The sequence below is a fragment of the Genypterus blacodes genome, unplaced genomic scaffold, assembly GCF_046128005.1.
Source record: "Genypterus blacodes isolate CSIRO-AG114 ecotype Tasmania unplaced genomic scaffold, CSIRO-AGI_Gbla_v1 ptg000133l_1, whole genome shotgun sequence".
Classification (NCBI taxonomy): Eukaryota; Metazoa; Chordata; class Actinopteri; order Ophidiiformes; family Ophidiidae; genus Genypterus; species Genypterus blacodes.
In genome coordinates, this window is record NW_027466935.1 from 6,594,630 (window position 1) to 6,610,977 (window position 16,348).

General features: G+C 41.8%; 2 protein-coding genes across 3 annotated transcripts in view; both read right to left on the reverse strand.

Annotated features, from left to right (window-relative positions):
• Positions 1-6,201: 6,201 nt before the first annotated feature.
• On the reverse strand, positions 6,202-11,821 carry fbxw2 (F-box and WD repeat domain containing 2). 2 transcript variants are annotated; one of them, XM_076163600.1, is made up of 10 exons: positions 11,484-11,821; positions 11,146-11,223; positions 10,558-10,601; positions 10,178-10,470; positions 8,345-8,567; positions 8,031-8,225; positions 7,793-7,926; positions 7,587-7,673; positions 7,174-7,343; positions 6,202-7,019 (listed from the first exon to the last, which is right to left on the reverse strand). In XM_076163600.1, the coding sequence occupies exons 3-10, from the start codon at positions 10,586-10,588 to the stop codon at positions 6,731-6,733; spliced, it is 1,422 nt and encodes a 473-aa protein (XP_076019715.1). In that variant the 5' UTR covers positions 10,589-10,601; positions 11,146-11,223; positions 11,484-11,821; the 3' UTR covers positions 6,202-6,730. The 2 variants fall into 2 exon arrangements, with proteins under 2 accessions (XP_076019715.1, XP_076019714.1); XM_076163599.1 differs by lacking the exon at positions 10,558-10,601.
• A 1,760-nt stretch (positions 11,822-13,581) lies between these two features.
• Positions 13,582-16,348, reverse strand: part of LOC143011107 (ras-specific guanine nucleotide-releasing factor RalGPS1) — a 37,616-nt gene continuing 34,849 nt past the window's right edge. Inside the window, exon 20 of the mRNA XM_076163817.1 lies at positions 13,582-16,323. Within this exon, the coding sequence (XP_076019932.1) occupies positions 16,294-16,323 (30 nt within the window). The 3' untranslated portion in view covers positions 13,582-16,293. The remainder of the gene's footprint in view (positions 16,324-16,348) is intronic.

Sequence of the window (16,348 nt, forward strand, 5' to 3'; positions counted from 1 at the left end):
CAATGCGTGTACTGTGCATTATGCTCCATGAGTAGCCACAGTCTGAGCCTGTGGGATCATCCTGTGTGTCCATTGTCTAAGTGGAACTCTATTGTGAGGTTTACCAAGCAGTTACCACATAGACTATATCCACAGCCAATGCAAGGTGGTCTTCATGGAATCAGTCCACATTCCATATATTAGGGCAAAATGCTAACGCCCCCTCCCTATTTACCCAGCATGCCTCGCTCCCAGCCCCCCGACTCTTTGATCAGTCTCCCGTTTCCAAATTCTCCCTGAAGCGGAAGATATTAATGATGAAGGGAGGTCTGGATGAGAGCGACAAAGAATATATAATCACATAAACTGGTGGTGTGGAAACATTCTCCAGTTAGTCACTCTGCTGAAAGGCTGGCAGTCACAGAGGCAACAGATAGATATACTTAGAACCAACACACACACTATTTACACACTGATTTGGGTTATTCTAACTTCTCATAGTTTTGGGAATACCTAAATTGTGTCTGGGAATATTACGACTTTGTGTAAGAATGAATAGCACAACATTTAGAGTCAGACTGAACACTGAGTGATGGACATTTACGTTACATTACAACTCAGCAGCCACTGGGTGTGAGGCAGGATGCACCCTGGATGGTTGCCAGTCTATCGTAGGACACACACACACACACACACACACACACACACACACACACACACACACACACACACACACACACACACACTCATTCTTTTGTAATTCCACCTACAGAGCAATTGACATCCCTTATACTACAGAATTGACTCTTTTTAAGGATTCACAGATGCCGACAACAAAGCATTAGTGGACTAAGCTAATAACACCTTTAAATGTGCTTGGCTCATCCCTCAGACCTGGCACGTGAAAGCAGCTTTAGCACGCTCACAATCTGCACAGACGGCCGTTGTCATTTCTAATTGTGTCTCAAGTTCTACTTCTCTCTGTGACCAGCAGACACTAATTGTGTTTGAACCGGTTTGAACCAGAGTATTAGACACCTTTACACTAGAATATTTCCCGGTGGCTGTATAGATTAGTTTCGATTCCCTGTGATGTGATTAAGAGTCATTGTTTGCGTTGTTAGCTGTGTCAGCTGTGTTACAGAGCTCAGGTCGTCTAAAGGGCCATGTAAGGACACAAGTTAACAGACACCAGCAGCTGATCAGTCAACCCTGATCATTACCTTAGATCAACTAATGGATCTGCAGGACCTCATGTTGTGTTAGCATTGGTCTGTGGTGGGTTTGTGCCTACCAGATCCTGATTGGTTAAACACACCTGATTATTTAACTAAGCAGGTGTGTGTCAAGCAGGGAGAGATTGGAAATCTGCAGTGCTGTACATGAGGAAGAGGAGATTGAGAACCATTGAAGTAAAGCGAATCTGTTCCGCTGGTGAGGTGACGATCAAGACATGATATCAGCTGAGTTAAAGCATGTCCATGTCATGTTAACAATCTTCCTCCAGAGGACTGATATTCTGTTCTGCTTTGTGCACAGTTCTTGATAAACAAAATCATCATTAAGCATTGAGCAAACTGTTAAAAGAAAGTCCATCCTCCTGAGTCTTAAAGTGAATCTATCTGTCTGTTGTGTTGTGTTGTTTTTTCAAATTCAAAAAGTGGTGAATCAAAAAACATCCACAGCAAACCAACAACAACAACCTCCATAAAATAACGTTGAGATATTGGTTGTTCTGGTCGGGGGTCAACAGTCAAGGCTTCCTCAGATCCTGGTGATCTGCACCCTAGAGCCATTCAGATTTGCACAACAATGCTATATATTGGCATTGCAACTACCTGTATATGTTTATCACCGTGTTAGAAAGTGTGGCACTACCCACACACACGCACACACACACACACACACAGCTCTGATCCTCATGGTACTTTCCCTCCCCCTCTTTCACCCAGGCAGCCTTTCACAGCCCCCCTGACCTCCACAGTTTTCCCTGCTGTAATCTCTCTGCTCTGTCTGGGCCAATCCCTTTGCTGCTCTAATCTCCTGGTGACAGGATACCTGCACAGATTACAGCTTCAGCATGTGTCACATTAGCTGAGACGACACACAACTGTTCACTATTGCAAATAACATTAACATACTGGTCAAACAAACAAACATCAGATCATAACGCAGGTACACAGTATGAGTGTGGAAATATGAAGATACATCAAACTATAAGCTGAAGCCTTAGAATAACACACACACACACACTTCACACACACATACACGGGCTGATCGTGCAGACTGTTACTTGACACAGTCTGTCTGTTTCACCTCATGTACCTTAAATGCCCCTGTCACATTATCTCTCTTTTTAAACTTCTCTTTTATCACAGTTTTCTCATTGGCTCCTGCGTCTATGAATATACATACCCACAACTAACCTACTTCCTTTCATATATCTTTAGATTTCTGTCTTTGATAAATGATGTCATAATTCACGCTCATGACATATCATCATTCCAGACTCGTCTCATCTCCTTGTCAGTCTTTCGGAGTGACAAACAACTCGTCTTCATCCAAAATAGTGACTGTGTGAGACACTTGGAACGTGAATGCAGCTGCAGCTCTGATCTGAGTTGCATTCCACACAGAGCCTGTGTGAACTGTTAAATGAAGCTCAGCAGCTCATTGAGCCTCAGAGCTCTTCATATTATTACAAGAGGTGAAATTCCTATAAATCACATTTTAAGTTATGCTCCTCTAAAGAACATTTCTGTGATTTTAAATTTTTCCTCCAGGACATTTAACTGATGACTAGTTAGTTACCAATGACTTTAATGGGTAAGTTACCTTGCAGATTTACAATTTACACTCAACTCTAATGATATAAAAGTAGCTGTTGGATAGAAATCTTGTATCTCCGAAATGTTTCAGCCTTTTAGGGATCAGCCTCATTTCAGTTCAATTAACTTTTTAACAATGATGACCTTTATTAAATACTTCATCACACTTTACAGATAATACTAGTTTACTTTACAGCTGAATGAATTACTGGCAATGGTTAACTTCTCCACTTTTGCTTCTTCTTTTTAATACTTAAAGAATGAAGTTAATTCTACAGACAACAATGGCCACACACACACATTTACAAGCTTTCTCACTATGAAAAGAAAACCATACTTCTCAAGTGACCTTTGACACTGGAATGTAGGTACAATCATCCTACTCACCCCATTTGAACATCATCATGGTCAGCAGAAGTGTGTTCAGGTTGGGATGGTTTCCAGACTTCATGGCAGAGTGTGTGAGGTGGTCAGAGCACAAGCAGAGATGGTGACAGGAGCTACAGTGCTGCCATGCTGGTGTGTGTGTGCGCTGAGTCTCAGCTTTGGGTTCCCACACTGACCACGTCCACCCCCTCCAACCCCTCCCCACACTCCACTGACACACAGTGAGTGTCATCCGCCTGCACTGCTTGAAGCAAAACACGAGGTGGAGTTCGTCCCACTTCATCACTGTTTACATTTGAGACCGTTGTATTGGTGATGTCATCCATCACAAGTCACAGAAACTGCTTCTTCTCTCACAGACTAATGAAATGTCAAAATATTATCAGCTAGAAGAGAGGTTTTGTCAGCTGCACTCTAAATAATAATATAAATCATAATGTCACTAAACAAGCCAGAGTTGATGGATCTCCTCATCAGTCGTTGTAATGATGATAATTAGTAACCGTAGTGATGACTGATAATCACAATAATGTCATAGCCTTGTTGACATGACGATCACCCGCACAGTTCCGCTCTGTGCTGCGAGTCCGTCTGACTGCTGGTCCTGTTAATCCAGGCCAGGTTTTAGTCATGTATGTGCTGAGCAGCTCAGGAGGGGATGCTGTGCTTGTAGTTGCGTAAGTAAGAAGATGACTGACAGCTTAAAGTAGGGGTGGGGTCAACAAGGTCCTCAATGAGCGCCAATCATCCAGGTTTTCCTTTTCAGGTTCATGAGAGCAGCAGGGATACCAGGTGAGGGCAGTTATTGACAAGGTAAAAGCGACTTCACTGTAAGTCCACAAATGTCTTGAATGAACCAAAATGTTCAAAGTCAAAGTGAAGACAGTTTGTAAAAGATTTGGTAGGAGTGTTTAATGATATACTGTAGATAACAGAAGTGTATATTTTGGACATCCAACAATATACAACCACAACCAGTTTGTCAGTACAAACATGCACTATATCTGTGTATTCAAATTGCAGTTTCAGATGTCATATGTATGATTTTAGATGGGATAATACATAAGAAATCAATTTAGTGACCTCATTGATGTAATGGTTTGGTTACTGTTTTAGTACTTAGTTTTCTATTTGTAATATCGTGACATGCCAAGTTCAGTAGATTCACTCTCTATTTGCTAGTGATTGTAATGGATGGATTTAAATTATTATTATTATTATGTAATACAATCCACATAGATAGTTTATATTATAGAGGTTTGTCAGTGTGAGATCAGTGTTACTTCCATTCTTGCATATTTGGTCAGGCGTATTTGTATGGCGTCCTCAAGGAAGTACAAAATAAACTATTTAATTAATATTACTATTTACTATTTAATTTAATTATAAAAAGTTTTAAAGTAACGGATGGAGTGAAGTCGGAAATACTGCGATACAAAGAACTGACGAAAGCGGAGCATTCAGAAACAAGGAGATTAAATGAATTAAACAAGGATACAAGAGAAGAATGTGGAAAAGTGGTAGAGGAGGCAGAGAGGAGAGAAATGATGGGTAATAATAAAATGAAATGAAAACCGAAAAGCTTTACAACAGTGCCAAACCTTAACATTCTGGAGGTGTCTGAAGGCTGAGCTATGGTGAAACAGATAGGGGGAGTTAATCACACAAAGATATCAACCTATTGGGCACAGAAGTGAAACTCCAGGCCTACTTGACTAGCAGATCACCAAGGCAACAAGGTCTGTGGCTCACGGATGTCAGTCACTCGAGGCCTCTGCTCCCACCTCATGGTAGCATAGTGGTAATACAGGACCTCATACGCATCTCTATGGAACAACATAGGCTGGCAACAGGCTGAACTGTCTCAACAAACGGCAAACTGTTCTGCCATCAAAAGCAAGAAGAGATAAGAAACAAAGCCATTTCTGAGGATCTGAGACAGCAATCTTTCATGGAGAGGTCCAACCGACCCAATATTCACCCCAGAGCGCAACAACCCCTGTAGAAAATCCAAGAAAAGGTCAGAGGTCATGACTCCACCATCAGACAGAGATTGGGCAAAATGGAAAAGAACCACTGAGCGAGAGAAACATGAAGGCTCATCTCACATTTAACCAAACTACACTCTGATCTCCGAGCCTTTCAGGATCATGCTGTTGCAGATATGAAGTTAAGGGGCAATTACCTGCTGCATGTTGTTCTTTACTCAGGTCGTCGTTGTTTTACATTATTTAGTTTGAAGATCTGAAACCAATAAGTGAAAAATATGTAAAAAAAAAAAAAAAAAAAAGAAATCAGGAAGGGGTCAGATACATCCTCACAGTGCCATCAGAGTGAAGTGTGTGAGTGTGAGAGATTCAGCCAATCAGCTTCCAGCTCCAACTGAGAATGAAGAGAACAAGCAGTGATTAGAATGGAGCAAGCAGATCGGTCCCATTACATCATACACAAGAGACAACAGCAGCAAATAGATGAGTGGTTCACTTTTGTAAGACTGTCGTTGAGGTTTCACACCATTTCTCTTCAACTGCCAACAACCTTTAGAAAAATAAAGCTGATGTTTAACACGGTCAACATTTCAAAAGCTCTTTACTGTCAGTGATCGATATAAAATGACTTTAAATATGAAAAGATTCCACACAACCTTCAGATTTACACTCGTCATCCTCACAGCTGGTTGATAACGTCTAATGAAGTGAAAGGCACCCGACATTTAACGACAGAATCCTTAGAATGTTCACAAAACATGGCAACCCACTGTGATCACATGACGAGAAAACATTTCCTCCACTATTTACAACAGCTGTTTCATAAGGCGTAGCTGCTTTTGCGACATTTCACATCAGCTCATGTTACCGTGGCAACATCATCACAGCTTTATTCTGCTTGGGAAAGCTCGGCCGGGTCGTTTGCAGAGTTTTACAAAACTGGAAAAAAAAGTAGTGGTGAATGACTTGAGTGTGATCATGATGTCATACAATTAAATACCCAGAAAACTGAAGCAAAGTGATCGTTAAGATTGTGAGACTTTATTCTTTGATCAGATTGAAGTAAATATAGTGTTTGTGTTTGTGTGTCTCTGTTGTAAAATGAAGGATTGTAGTCGGTAAAAGGATGAGCGCCACTGAGAATCTTTCCACTGAGCTCAGCGCCGCCTCTTCAGTCTCACTGCACATGAAGTGTTTGAAATGTAAAATTCTATTTACGCGATTGTTTTTTACAAAGTTAAAGGAAAGAGAAGTGGAGCATTTCTGTGGTTTGGATGGACTTTGTCCTTTGATATTAGTTTTTCTTCATGATGTCTTTGTGAAGGAACCTTCTTGTCGTCGCTCTGAAGCTCCTAAGATGCAGCAGGTTCACAGCTTTCCGCTCAGATGAGACCTAATAGATCAGTGAACGACTCCTCATCAGTCAAGGTGATTATGATCGTGCTTGGCACGTCTATGCTTGGTGGAGAATGAAACGGTCAATAAAATTGTGAAATCTCTTTGCTCCGTGCATGGCAGCAGTTTCCATGGTAGCATTCTGCTTTGCTTCTATCCATTCTCCTTCCATAATACTAAGTGGATGCTATGGTCGGGCATGCTTGTCGCAAACACGAGTCCAGAGTCATTCTCTCCGTCCAGGCCGTTGAGCCAGGAAGTCACACCAGCCAAGAAGCTGGATCCTCGTTTAGATTTTCTGTAGGCCGGCAGAGGCCAGCGGCCTGAGATGGCCTCTGTCCTCAGGTCCATCACATACAGGAAGTGGTTGTCAAAAAGGAGAGCAAACACCTCGCCGAAGCTGAGCAAGGACAGGTTGCCTGGGTCCAGCGTTTTTATCACCCTTAAAAACAAAAGAACAAAGAGTGAAAAGCAGGCACAGGAGCAGAACAAGGCCAGGCAGGTCACACGAGACAACAACCTAGAAGGCACACTGATTAAGAAAGTCCACAAAAGCTTACAGATGAATTGTGAAAGGTCCTGGTTTTGTATTTTACCTGACAATCTCAAAACTTGCAAAGTCCCACTGATAGACTCCCAGGTCTGAACTGCACACGATGGAACGTCCATCAAACTGCAGGCGCGGTTGCAGGCTGATGCTCCGGTCCTCCGACACCGACAGCGTCTTCAAGCACTTGCAGTTTATTTCGCTTCCTAAAGGCCAGACCTGCATAAAAAAACCAAAACTTTTAGCGCCATCTTATGGACATTTAAGGTGAGATATTGTTAGTTAATCAGTGAGATATTGACAATGTCCATCAGAGCCTGGCGTGAGTTCAAAATGTGTGTCTGAAAACACTCAGATTAGAGTGAAATGATACAAAGGATGTAAATGGTCACATGGAGGAAGCAAAATAAGGACTCTTTTTTTCTGTAAACATGATTAAGGGGCTGCAGACTTAAGCATTACCTTAATTTCATACTTATCAGCACTTAAGAGGATATAATCACCAGGACTGTGCACCACGGATTCTACCTCGCTTTTCTGTAGTATCACCTGGGCAGGAGAGGGGGGAAAGCACCACACACACAGAGAGTCAGTTTATTGTGATCAGGACGGTTTTTAAGATTGAAGACTGACTCACAACAAACTCATTGATGCTCATTTGTGCTGACCTTGGTGACCCACTCCGTGTGTCCTGTCAGGGTGTTGAGACACACACCGACAGAAAGAGCCCAGACCTTCACCATGAAGTCTGCCGAGCCGCTGACCAGCACGTCCAGCTCATCGTTGTAGTCCACACTGAAGACTGAAACACACAAAGCTCACATCAAGTACACAGCGCCACAATAGAATCTGCAACAAAACTTGAAATTTTCAGGTGAGATCCTCTGCTACAGGCTCTGAACCCACCTGCCCCTGTGTGGCCACGGAACTGCTGGATTTTAGCTCCGGTGCTCCACTCCCAGCTCGCAATCGTGTTGTCGAAAGACCCGGTGACCAGCTTCTGTTCGTCAAATTTCACCGTGGCGCAGGTGTGCGTCTGAATGCCGTAAATGCACTGCCCGGTGCGGACGTCCCATAGTTTGGCGGAAAGGTCATCAGAGCCTGAAAGAAAACATAATTCTTACTATAAAACACTTTCACAAGGACGATTGAATCCTGATGAATACACTTTTCAAAAGCAAATGAAAGATCAACTCCAGCCCTTCACACCCTCAGTGTACCTGTACAAAGAAGGCCGTCCTTATAGTAGAGGGCGTACACACGGGCGCTGTGTCCAATCAGCGACGACGTCTCAAAGGCCTCCTGATCCTTCAGCTGCGTCATGCGGAGCTTGGCCTTCAGGTAGATCCCCTTCCAGTGCGGCGCGTCCTGAATGGCCTCGTCGATCCTCCAGCCCAGCTCCCGACACACAGTCTGCCACACCTCAGTGCATGAGCTGATCACCTAAAACCAGGTGGACAAGTGTTGGAACGCATTGAAACACATGCATTTACAATCCCCTTGTAGAGTTTCATGACCTATGGTGACGCCGTAGGGGCAACATTAGATGAGTAGATCCCTGCGATTCTTAAATCTCCTGCTGTACCAGCTCATGTGAGGAGGTATAGAACAGCATGAACAGATATCTACAAACGCCACACACACACACAGTGTACATACACACACACACACTGTACATACACATACTACACAACTGATGAAATGATCGCTGCCTCTAGTAGGGCAAGAGTTAAAACTGAAAACAACAACAACAACAACACCATTCTGTGTAGAAAGGTAGTATTTTATTTATAATTAGCTGGGACAGGTTGAAGAATACAAACTCTTATTTTCTCCCGCTGTTTGTTTGCAGTTCCGGAGTCTGCAGATTGCCGCTGGGTCCTAAACATAGCCGAGTTACGTCGAGGAATATTTATTCTGTTTGTTTGCGGTTCCGGACTTTGCAGACTGCCGCTGGGTCCTAAACATAGCTGAGTTACGTAGAGGAGAATTTATTCTGTTCGTTTCCCCTTAGTAGGTTATGAATAGAATATAATGCCTTTATTTTACAGAATGTAATGAAATATGTGACAATCCTTAATGATACATTCACACGTGATCAAAAAGAGTATAGTGCACACAACACACAATCAAACATGGTAACTAAACATATCTAATGGTAAAAAAGTAAATACAAAATGTGCATATAGAAGTATATACAAGTGTATGTGAAATCCTCTAAGAGGAAGAGGAAAAGCACATGTTTTTTATGCTTTTCTGGGTTAATATAACGGGTTAATATAATGTTTACATGTTTATTAGTTATAACTTACTTGGTTAAAATTAATCCTTGGTTAAATGATGGTGTAAGTAAGTAATAAAGCTTCATTTATTTCAATAGAATCTGTTGTTAAAGTTACTAATTGTTTGGTTTGAGCAATATCATAACACTCCTTTTAATGCTCTAGTGTAATAATAATTATTATAATAATAATAAAAGTGAGCCTGGTTTAACCGAGGCAGCTGGACAATGTGACTGTGAAAAATAACAACATTTAATCAAAGTCAACTGCAAATGTGGTATTGGGTCCAAAATGATGTGAAAATGCATAGTTTTCAGTTAAATAACTTCAAATTTTGTTTGTCCCCAAATGTCCTAACCTCCTGTCAAAATGTGGGTTTCAACCAGAGAAGCGACACAGAGGAAAACAAAGAAATGACAAGATGGAGCAGCTAGAAGAAGGTCTCATCAGAGTAGAACCACTGAATGGAAACAATCCCAATTTCAGGAAAGGCATTGCTATTGCAAACCAGAATTAAGATGAAGAACACAGGTTAGAGATGGACTATCTGCTTCATCACTGCAGATCTCAGCCCTGATCCAAAGAGCACTAATAGGCCGCATTCTATTCCAGCTCCTTGCATGCTTTGTTTGGCTATTATTGTAACTTTCAAGCCAGACTGAACTGCGGCACTAACTTCCAACGTCATCAAATTGTATCATTGATGTGTGTGGGAGCTGAAATTTGAAAATCTGACTGGCCAAAATCAAGGTTCCAACAACTTACACTCACCTTATTCCACTGTTTGCACACCAGGCAGCAGGTGAGGAGGGTCTGAGGATCCAGCCAACGCAGCAGATAAAAGGCCAGCTCCAGGGGCAACAGGCGCAGGAAGTCGCGCTTCAGCAGAATCTCCAGGTTGTTGGAAAGGTGCCGGAGCTGGACGGCGCCGCTCAGGGATATGAGCTGGTCCAGAGACTGGTTGCGCTGCTGGTCGGTAAGCGTGAGGAAAGTGGTGGAGACCGACTCCAGCCACCCCTCAAAAGCTGCCTTCTCCATGGGCACATGAGAGCGATCTGCAAACCCTGGAGACAGCAGGTCAGGATCAGCGAGAAACCAGCAGGAATGGAGTCAGGAGGGAACAACAACATCTTTCTACTTTATCATCTCACCATGGAGCTCGGCTACAGTTATCCTCTTCATGATCAGTCAGTCTCTAGATTTGGGGAAATTAACAGATAAATTGTTTAATCTGGGGGAAAAAAAGGATCAAACTGACAAACAAACAAACAACTAGGGTGTGACATATTATGGCATAATCTCTAACACAAACACTTTTTGCAAGAATTTAGCCATAATAAGGGTGAAAGCATTTACTGGCATGAACCGGGCAAGAAGTACTGACAGTAAACAAAGACTAGGGCTGTGAGTCTGACAGCTGTGAACATTGTGCTCATGCTGATCGACAGTGCTGCTGAGGGTGTGATGTGGTTGTGTCTGGCTGGGTGTGTTTTGACTTTTACTGATAGCTGTAGTGATAGTAGTGCTTGGTATCTCGGTGTGTATGTGTGTGTGTGTGTGAGTGTGAAGGTAGCTAAGTGACCTCTGCATGAAAATACAGTCCGCCAGATCCGCATCCTCATTCTGATCTGTAACGGATCACACCTATACGAAGTTCTCATTAGGTTTTACATGCATTTTATGTCTAATTCTCTTCGTAATGTTAAAGAAAGTCAAATAAATTCTTCATCTCCACCTACATTTCATGGATCTTCCCTGGATGATGCCCAACATGACAACCAGGTTACACAAATGGCTCCATAACTTTGCGTGAAATCCTGCTAACAAACAAACAAACAAACAAACAAACGCCACATGATTTGAAACATGACCGCCTTGGTGGAGGTAATAACCATTTTACTAACTAACTAACTCGGTGTGTTCTCTCTCTCAGTCTAGCTAGCAACTTCGTCAGCTAGCCTAAGCTAAATACAAATTCATAGCTAGTTAGCAGCAGTAGGTAACATAGATGTGAGTGCTAAGTGTGCAGGTCTATAAACCCGATTTTAAAATGAAATGTTAAGAAATGTGTACCCACCATAGATCCGCCCAAACTTTGTTCATGTCCACTTAGCTGCTTGACGTTCACATAGCGACGTTAGCTCCCTAAGCTAACCTGTCAGCAGCCACTCACTAAACTAACCAGGCTAGCTCCGCAGCCAGTGTTAGCTTGAAGAACGAGCACAGCGCCCGCTCCTGGTTGGTTTGTGTGTTTGTGTCAGTTCCGATCGGTCTCACACAGAACGGCCATGTAAACGCGGTTTTAGCAGCTAGTTTGTCGGTTCAGTTCGCAGGTCGCAGCGGCGTAGAAAGCTTCAGATAGCGAAACACTGTGTACCACGACCCGCGGGCTCTCTGTGCCCTCCGCGCTGTCTAACGGACTCGCAGACAAGGGGAGCGGCTGCAGTGGTTCTCAAACTGTGATACGAGCGCCACCCTGGTGATTTCATACATTTGATACTTTTTTTGTCATCCTGTATTCACTGCAAATTACTCATTTTTGTTGTTGTTGTTGTTAATGTTGTTATGGCGTGTTTCTGTTGTGTGCTACATTTCGTGTTATTGTGAAGGATGAGGGCAGGGCGAGTTGTTTTCTGTTACTGTTTGTTCTGACAGTTGGCGCTTGTTGGTGGTAGGGAAATATGTTCTCAAAAGTGGGATTTTGTCCACAGAATTTGAGAACTAAAAATATTTAATTCATACAAACGCTGTGATTCTAATTCTTACGGTGTCCCTTTAGGGTCATCTGAGGAAAATAAAAAGAAATACGAGCTCTCGGATTTGTAACATGTGCACCCCAAGGACGTGAGGTTTACGAGGGCAACGCACAACGCACAACAACAACATTACACAACGAAAGCTGGAACACATCTGATGCGCAACATATCGTTAGATCTAACCTTAAATATAGATACATCTGATTTACTTAGTTAACGCTGTTGCTGCTGAAAATCTGCATACAAGAGGGCTCCAGTTTTCTGAAGTAAAACGTCGTTTGGGCGCACTTATTGACTGCATTTTACTTTTGATATCTTATATCTGGTGGACAGTTGTTTAATGGCGCGTACAACAAACACAGTAGTGAGGCTGTTTTATGGAGTTACACAAAGACGCCCCTGGAGGCCACTGTTTCCCTTCACTGCAACTGTAACTTTCGGCGCAAGTCAGGGGTCAGCGACCTTTAATTCAAATCAACTTTATTTATATAGCGCCAGATCACAACAGCCGTAATCTCGATTCTCTTTATACTGTATATAGAGCATAAAAAGAAGCCCAACATACTGTATCTCTGTTCTGTTTGTCTGAGAATAGATGCATTGATATTGTATTGAATGACTCTTTCATGTATTCAGCACAATAAACTCACAAAACTTGATGCAGAATCTCTGTGAGTGTATTTCTGGTTTACTACTATTAGTCAGCGTCTTCTCTCCCACCACACACACTTGGCTTCCCTCCCATTGCGGTGGTCCGAAGATGTCTTTTTAGGGCTGAGCCTGACTTGTTCCCATGGATACAAACTCGGTCACCAGGTACTCACCATTCAGCTGTGATATACAATTGTTTGACAATTCAATAAATGGAGAGTAGAGCTAGACTTTGATCAGTGTTGTTTGAATTTACTCCAACTCTGATTTGTGCTCCCAACTGGCATTAACTATTGATGATAGAACAGAAGAGATAATATACTAATGGCTTCTACAGGATCTCTGCCACACTATGGTGGTAGTTGCCTGTTTATAGCCGTATTTACATTATTCTAACTCTATAAATGTCACTCCTGTAATGGGGAAACCACATTTCTCTCTTCCTAGGATGCATCTGGCATTGCCATGACGATGTTGGGACCTCTGACGTCTGTATTATTGTACATGTATTACTGACTGTCACTATGTTCTTATTCAATCTTTAAGTATGTCAGCATAAGCATTATGTTAACATTATGTTTTTGATTTTGACCAGGAAATACAAATAAACTGCACCTTTACAAAGTAGACAGAAGTCAAAATAGCAGAAATGGCCTTATGTCACAATGGTGAAGAATTGGAATCCAGATCTGGAGGACCAAGCCATGAATATTCCCCGTCCCAAATCATCCCAGACATGTCTTCTCAAACATTAAGCACACTCATAGCCAATCAAAATGGTCAATTTTACTCCAATTCAGTGTCTTAAACTGGAAATTACAGCAATACAGAGCAGTGTCATGATAAAAAATAACTTAATCACAGACCGATAATCACAACTGAGTGCTTTTCTCTTTCACAGTTACAACAGAGGCTAGAAATTATGTACAAAAAAATACATGCAGTGTCCCTTTAAAGACCGACAGTTTCCCTCTGTGGAATTTGCTAAAAACATATTAGTTTCGATCTGACAGAGAGTAAAGTAATACATCATGTTATTACATTTTTAAAGTGATTGAATGACACACTGATCAATTACAGACATTCAGTGAGAAAATAAGTTTAAGTCAGTAGTGAATTTTGGCCATTTTCCAATACTGAGCTGAATCGTTCCCAGTCGTCCTGCTTTCTTCTCCACTTCCCTCAACACAAACCCAAGCTGAAGTGAGCCGAGATCCCATTTTTATGTGAATTTTGCTGATAATCCTCAAGTTATCATATAAGTGAGAAGGTAACGTCTGATTCAATCCCTTTAAACGGCATTCCGCCTTCTTCCGGAAAAAATACCCCTTCAAAGTTCAGTATGGCTTTTAATAGCTTTGGTAGGATTCACCAGCCGTGGGAAAATAAAACATTTACTCTCTTTGTTCTCGACATAAGTAACCAACGGCATCTAAACTAATATGACTAAGCAGCACATGCAGGGGGATAATGTGACATTTGTAATTATTTGGGAATTAAATAATAGAGAATAACTGAGTAACTTTATGTGTAAGATTGAAGTTTAGGGCTGCTGCCTTGAACACGTTATCAAAGATCCTTCAGCTTTGGTTGAACAAATACATTATTTTCACCGTCTAATATAACTGTTACACCAATTTTACAATCAGATTCCCTTTATTGGTCATGTGCTGCAGCATTTAGCCTGTGAAAATACTGTCTAACTCTCTGACACAGAACTCTGAGCCCCAGTCCAGCAGGTTTTCTATCCTGCCTTGTAAATACATTGCTTTCACTTGTTCCCTGGTTATTGAGAGCTACCATAGGGATTTTTCAATATAGAATACTAGAGAATACATAGTGTCGGTCATTTGGGCACTCAGACTGCATCCTTTTAGTGGGTTAGTTCCCTCGGCCAATGAGGTTGCTTATAATAAATTAAAACAACTAAAATCTAATATCTCATTAGAAAAGACAAATTAAGTCTCAGCTCGTCAGCCTTGGAGGAGGTATGAGGTCTGATGATTGACTTGTAGTTGATAGACAAAGTTATAATTGATTAAATGAATAAAGGAACAGATCAACCTTTGTTTTTTGGTAAAAGTTATGTTCAAATAAATCACAATATCACTATGGTAACGAGTGATATCAGCTTTCATATCCAAGTAACAACTTCCAAGTTGTTTTTAACCAACTCACTCAAATCCTTAGACTTTTAGTCCACTAACTGTTTAACGGGCAAATATACACGGATATCTGATTTTGATTGAGAAGTTATTCTTTCATTCGTTTTTGTCACAAAAATCATCATCAATGACTACTTAATAACTTTGATCATCTTTTACTGATTTTTAAGTCGAGTGTGACATTGTGCTTTAGAAGCAGATTAGATCCAGCAGGGCCAATGTGTGTGTGAGTGTGTGAGTGTTTCTATTCTTACGTCAAGTCCATTTTAGGGTGGATTTCCACCAGCACACTCTCTGATCAGCTCACATCAATCTTAACTTAAGGTACAATTTGCCTAAAAATAAACTCTGTTACAAATAAATACAGTATTTACATTCATGTGATTGGACAAAGTTCTGTACTTTAGGCTTTAAATTCACTTGACCAGCTGCTCTGTAGTATTAACGCACGTTTTTTTTTCAGTTTCACATTAATATCACCTTGTTTGACACTGTTTCCATGGTGTTTGACACATTAATATTTGTTCTGTAGAAAATATAAATTGTAAACCTCACAATCCTGTAATGTTCATCAGCGGACAGCGTTTATCGGAGCAGTACCAGGTGAGGTATTGAGGCTGCTGGACAGGTGGACAGGTGGATGTATGGACTACTTATGGAATTCTTATGCCTTCTTGTATGAGCTTTTAATGTGTCTGGGGCTGACAATGATGAAGGTGATTCCCTTCCTTCATCATCCTGCTGCTGCTGCTGAACGTCAGCGGTGTAATGGTGCCTTCAAAGAGGGACACGCCAACAAGACGTCTCCACAAGAAGGACCCACTGCTGAGGTACGTAGGACTTCAGAAGGGACATTTTCTGATAGCAGAGTTGGTTTATCTACCTTCTCTTCCACGTAGCGTTGAAATACAGTAAAACATGAACAATATATTTCAATAGCAAAAGCTATCTCATGAGCGAAACCGCTCCTGAGACGTACAGGACAAAGTGGCGGCCAAGCACGAGTTTCCCATCAGTCAGATCAGATAACACTGTTGTTCACAGCTGTGCATTTACACATCGACCAGACAGCAACACGGCTAAGACCGACGTGCTGGCTCACATTTACACTATAGCAGCATAACAAAGGATGGAGAACAAGTGGACACGCTCAGTTTCCTTGGGAAGGTGACACAGCAGTATGTATGTATGTACATCCAGTATGAAAGAGCTTGTTCTGCTGATGATTCCTCAGTTTTCAGTAAATAGAATACGAATCCACTGTGTTCCATTGTTTGGCACAATAATGTCCCTCTCCTCTGGCAGCGACCTGCTCTCATTCAAAGGACATGAGGTTTGTTGGTATCTGTGGGAGAAACAAGTTAGCAAGC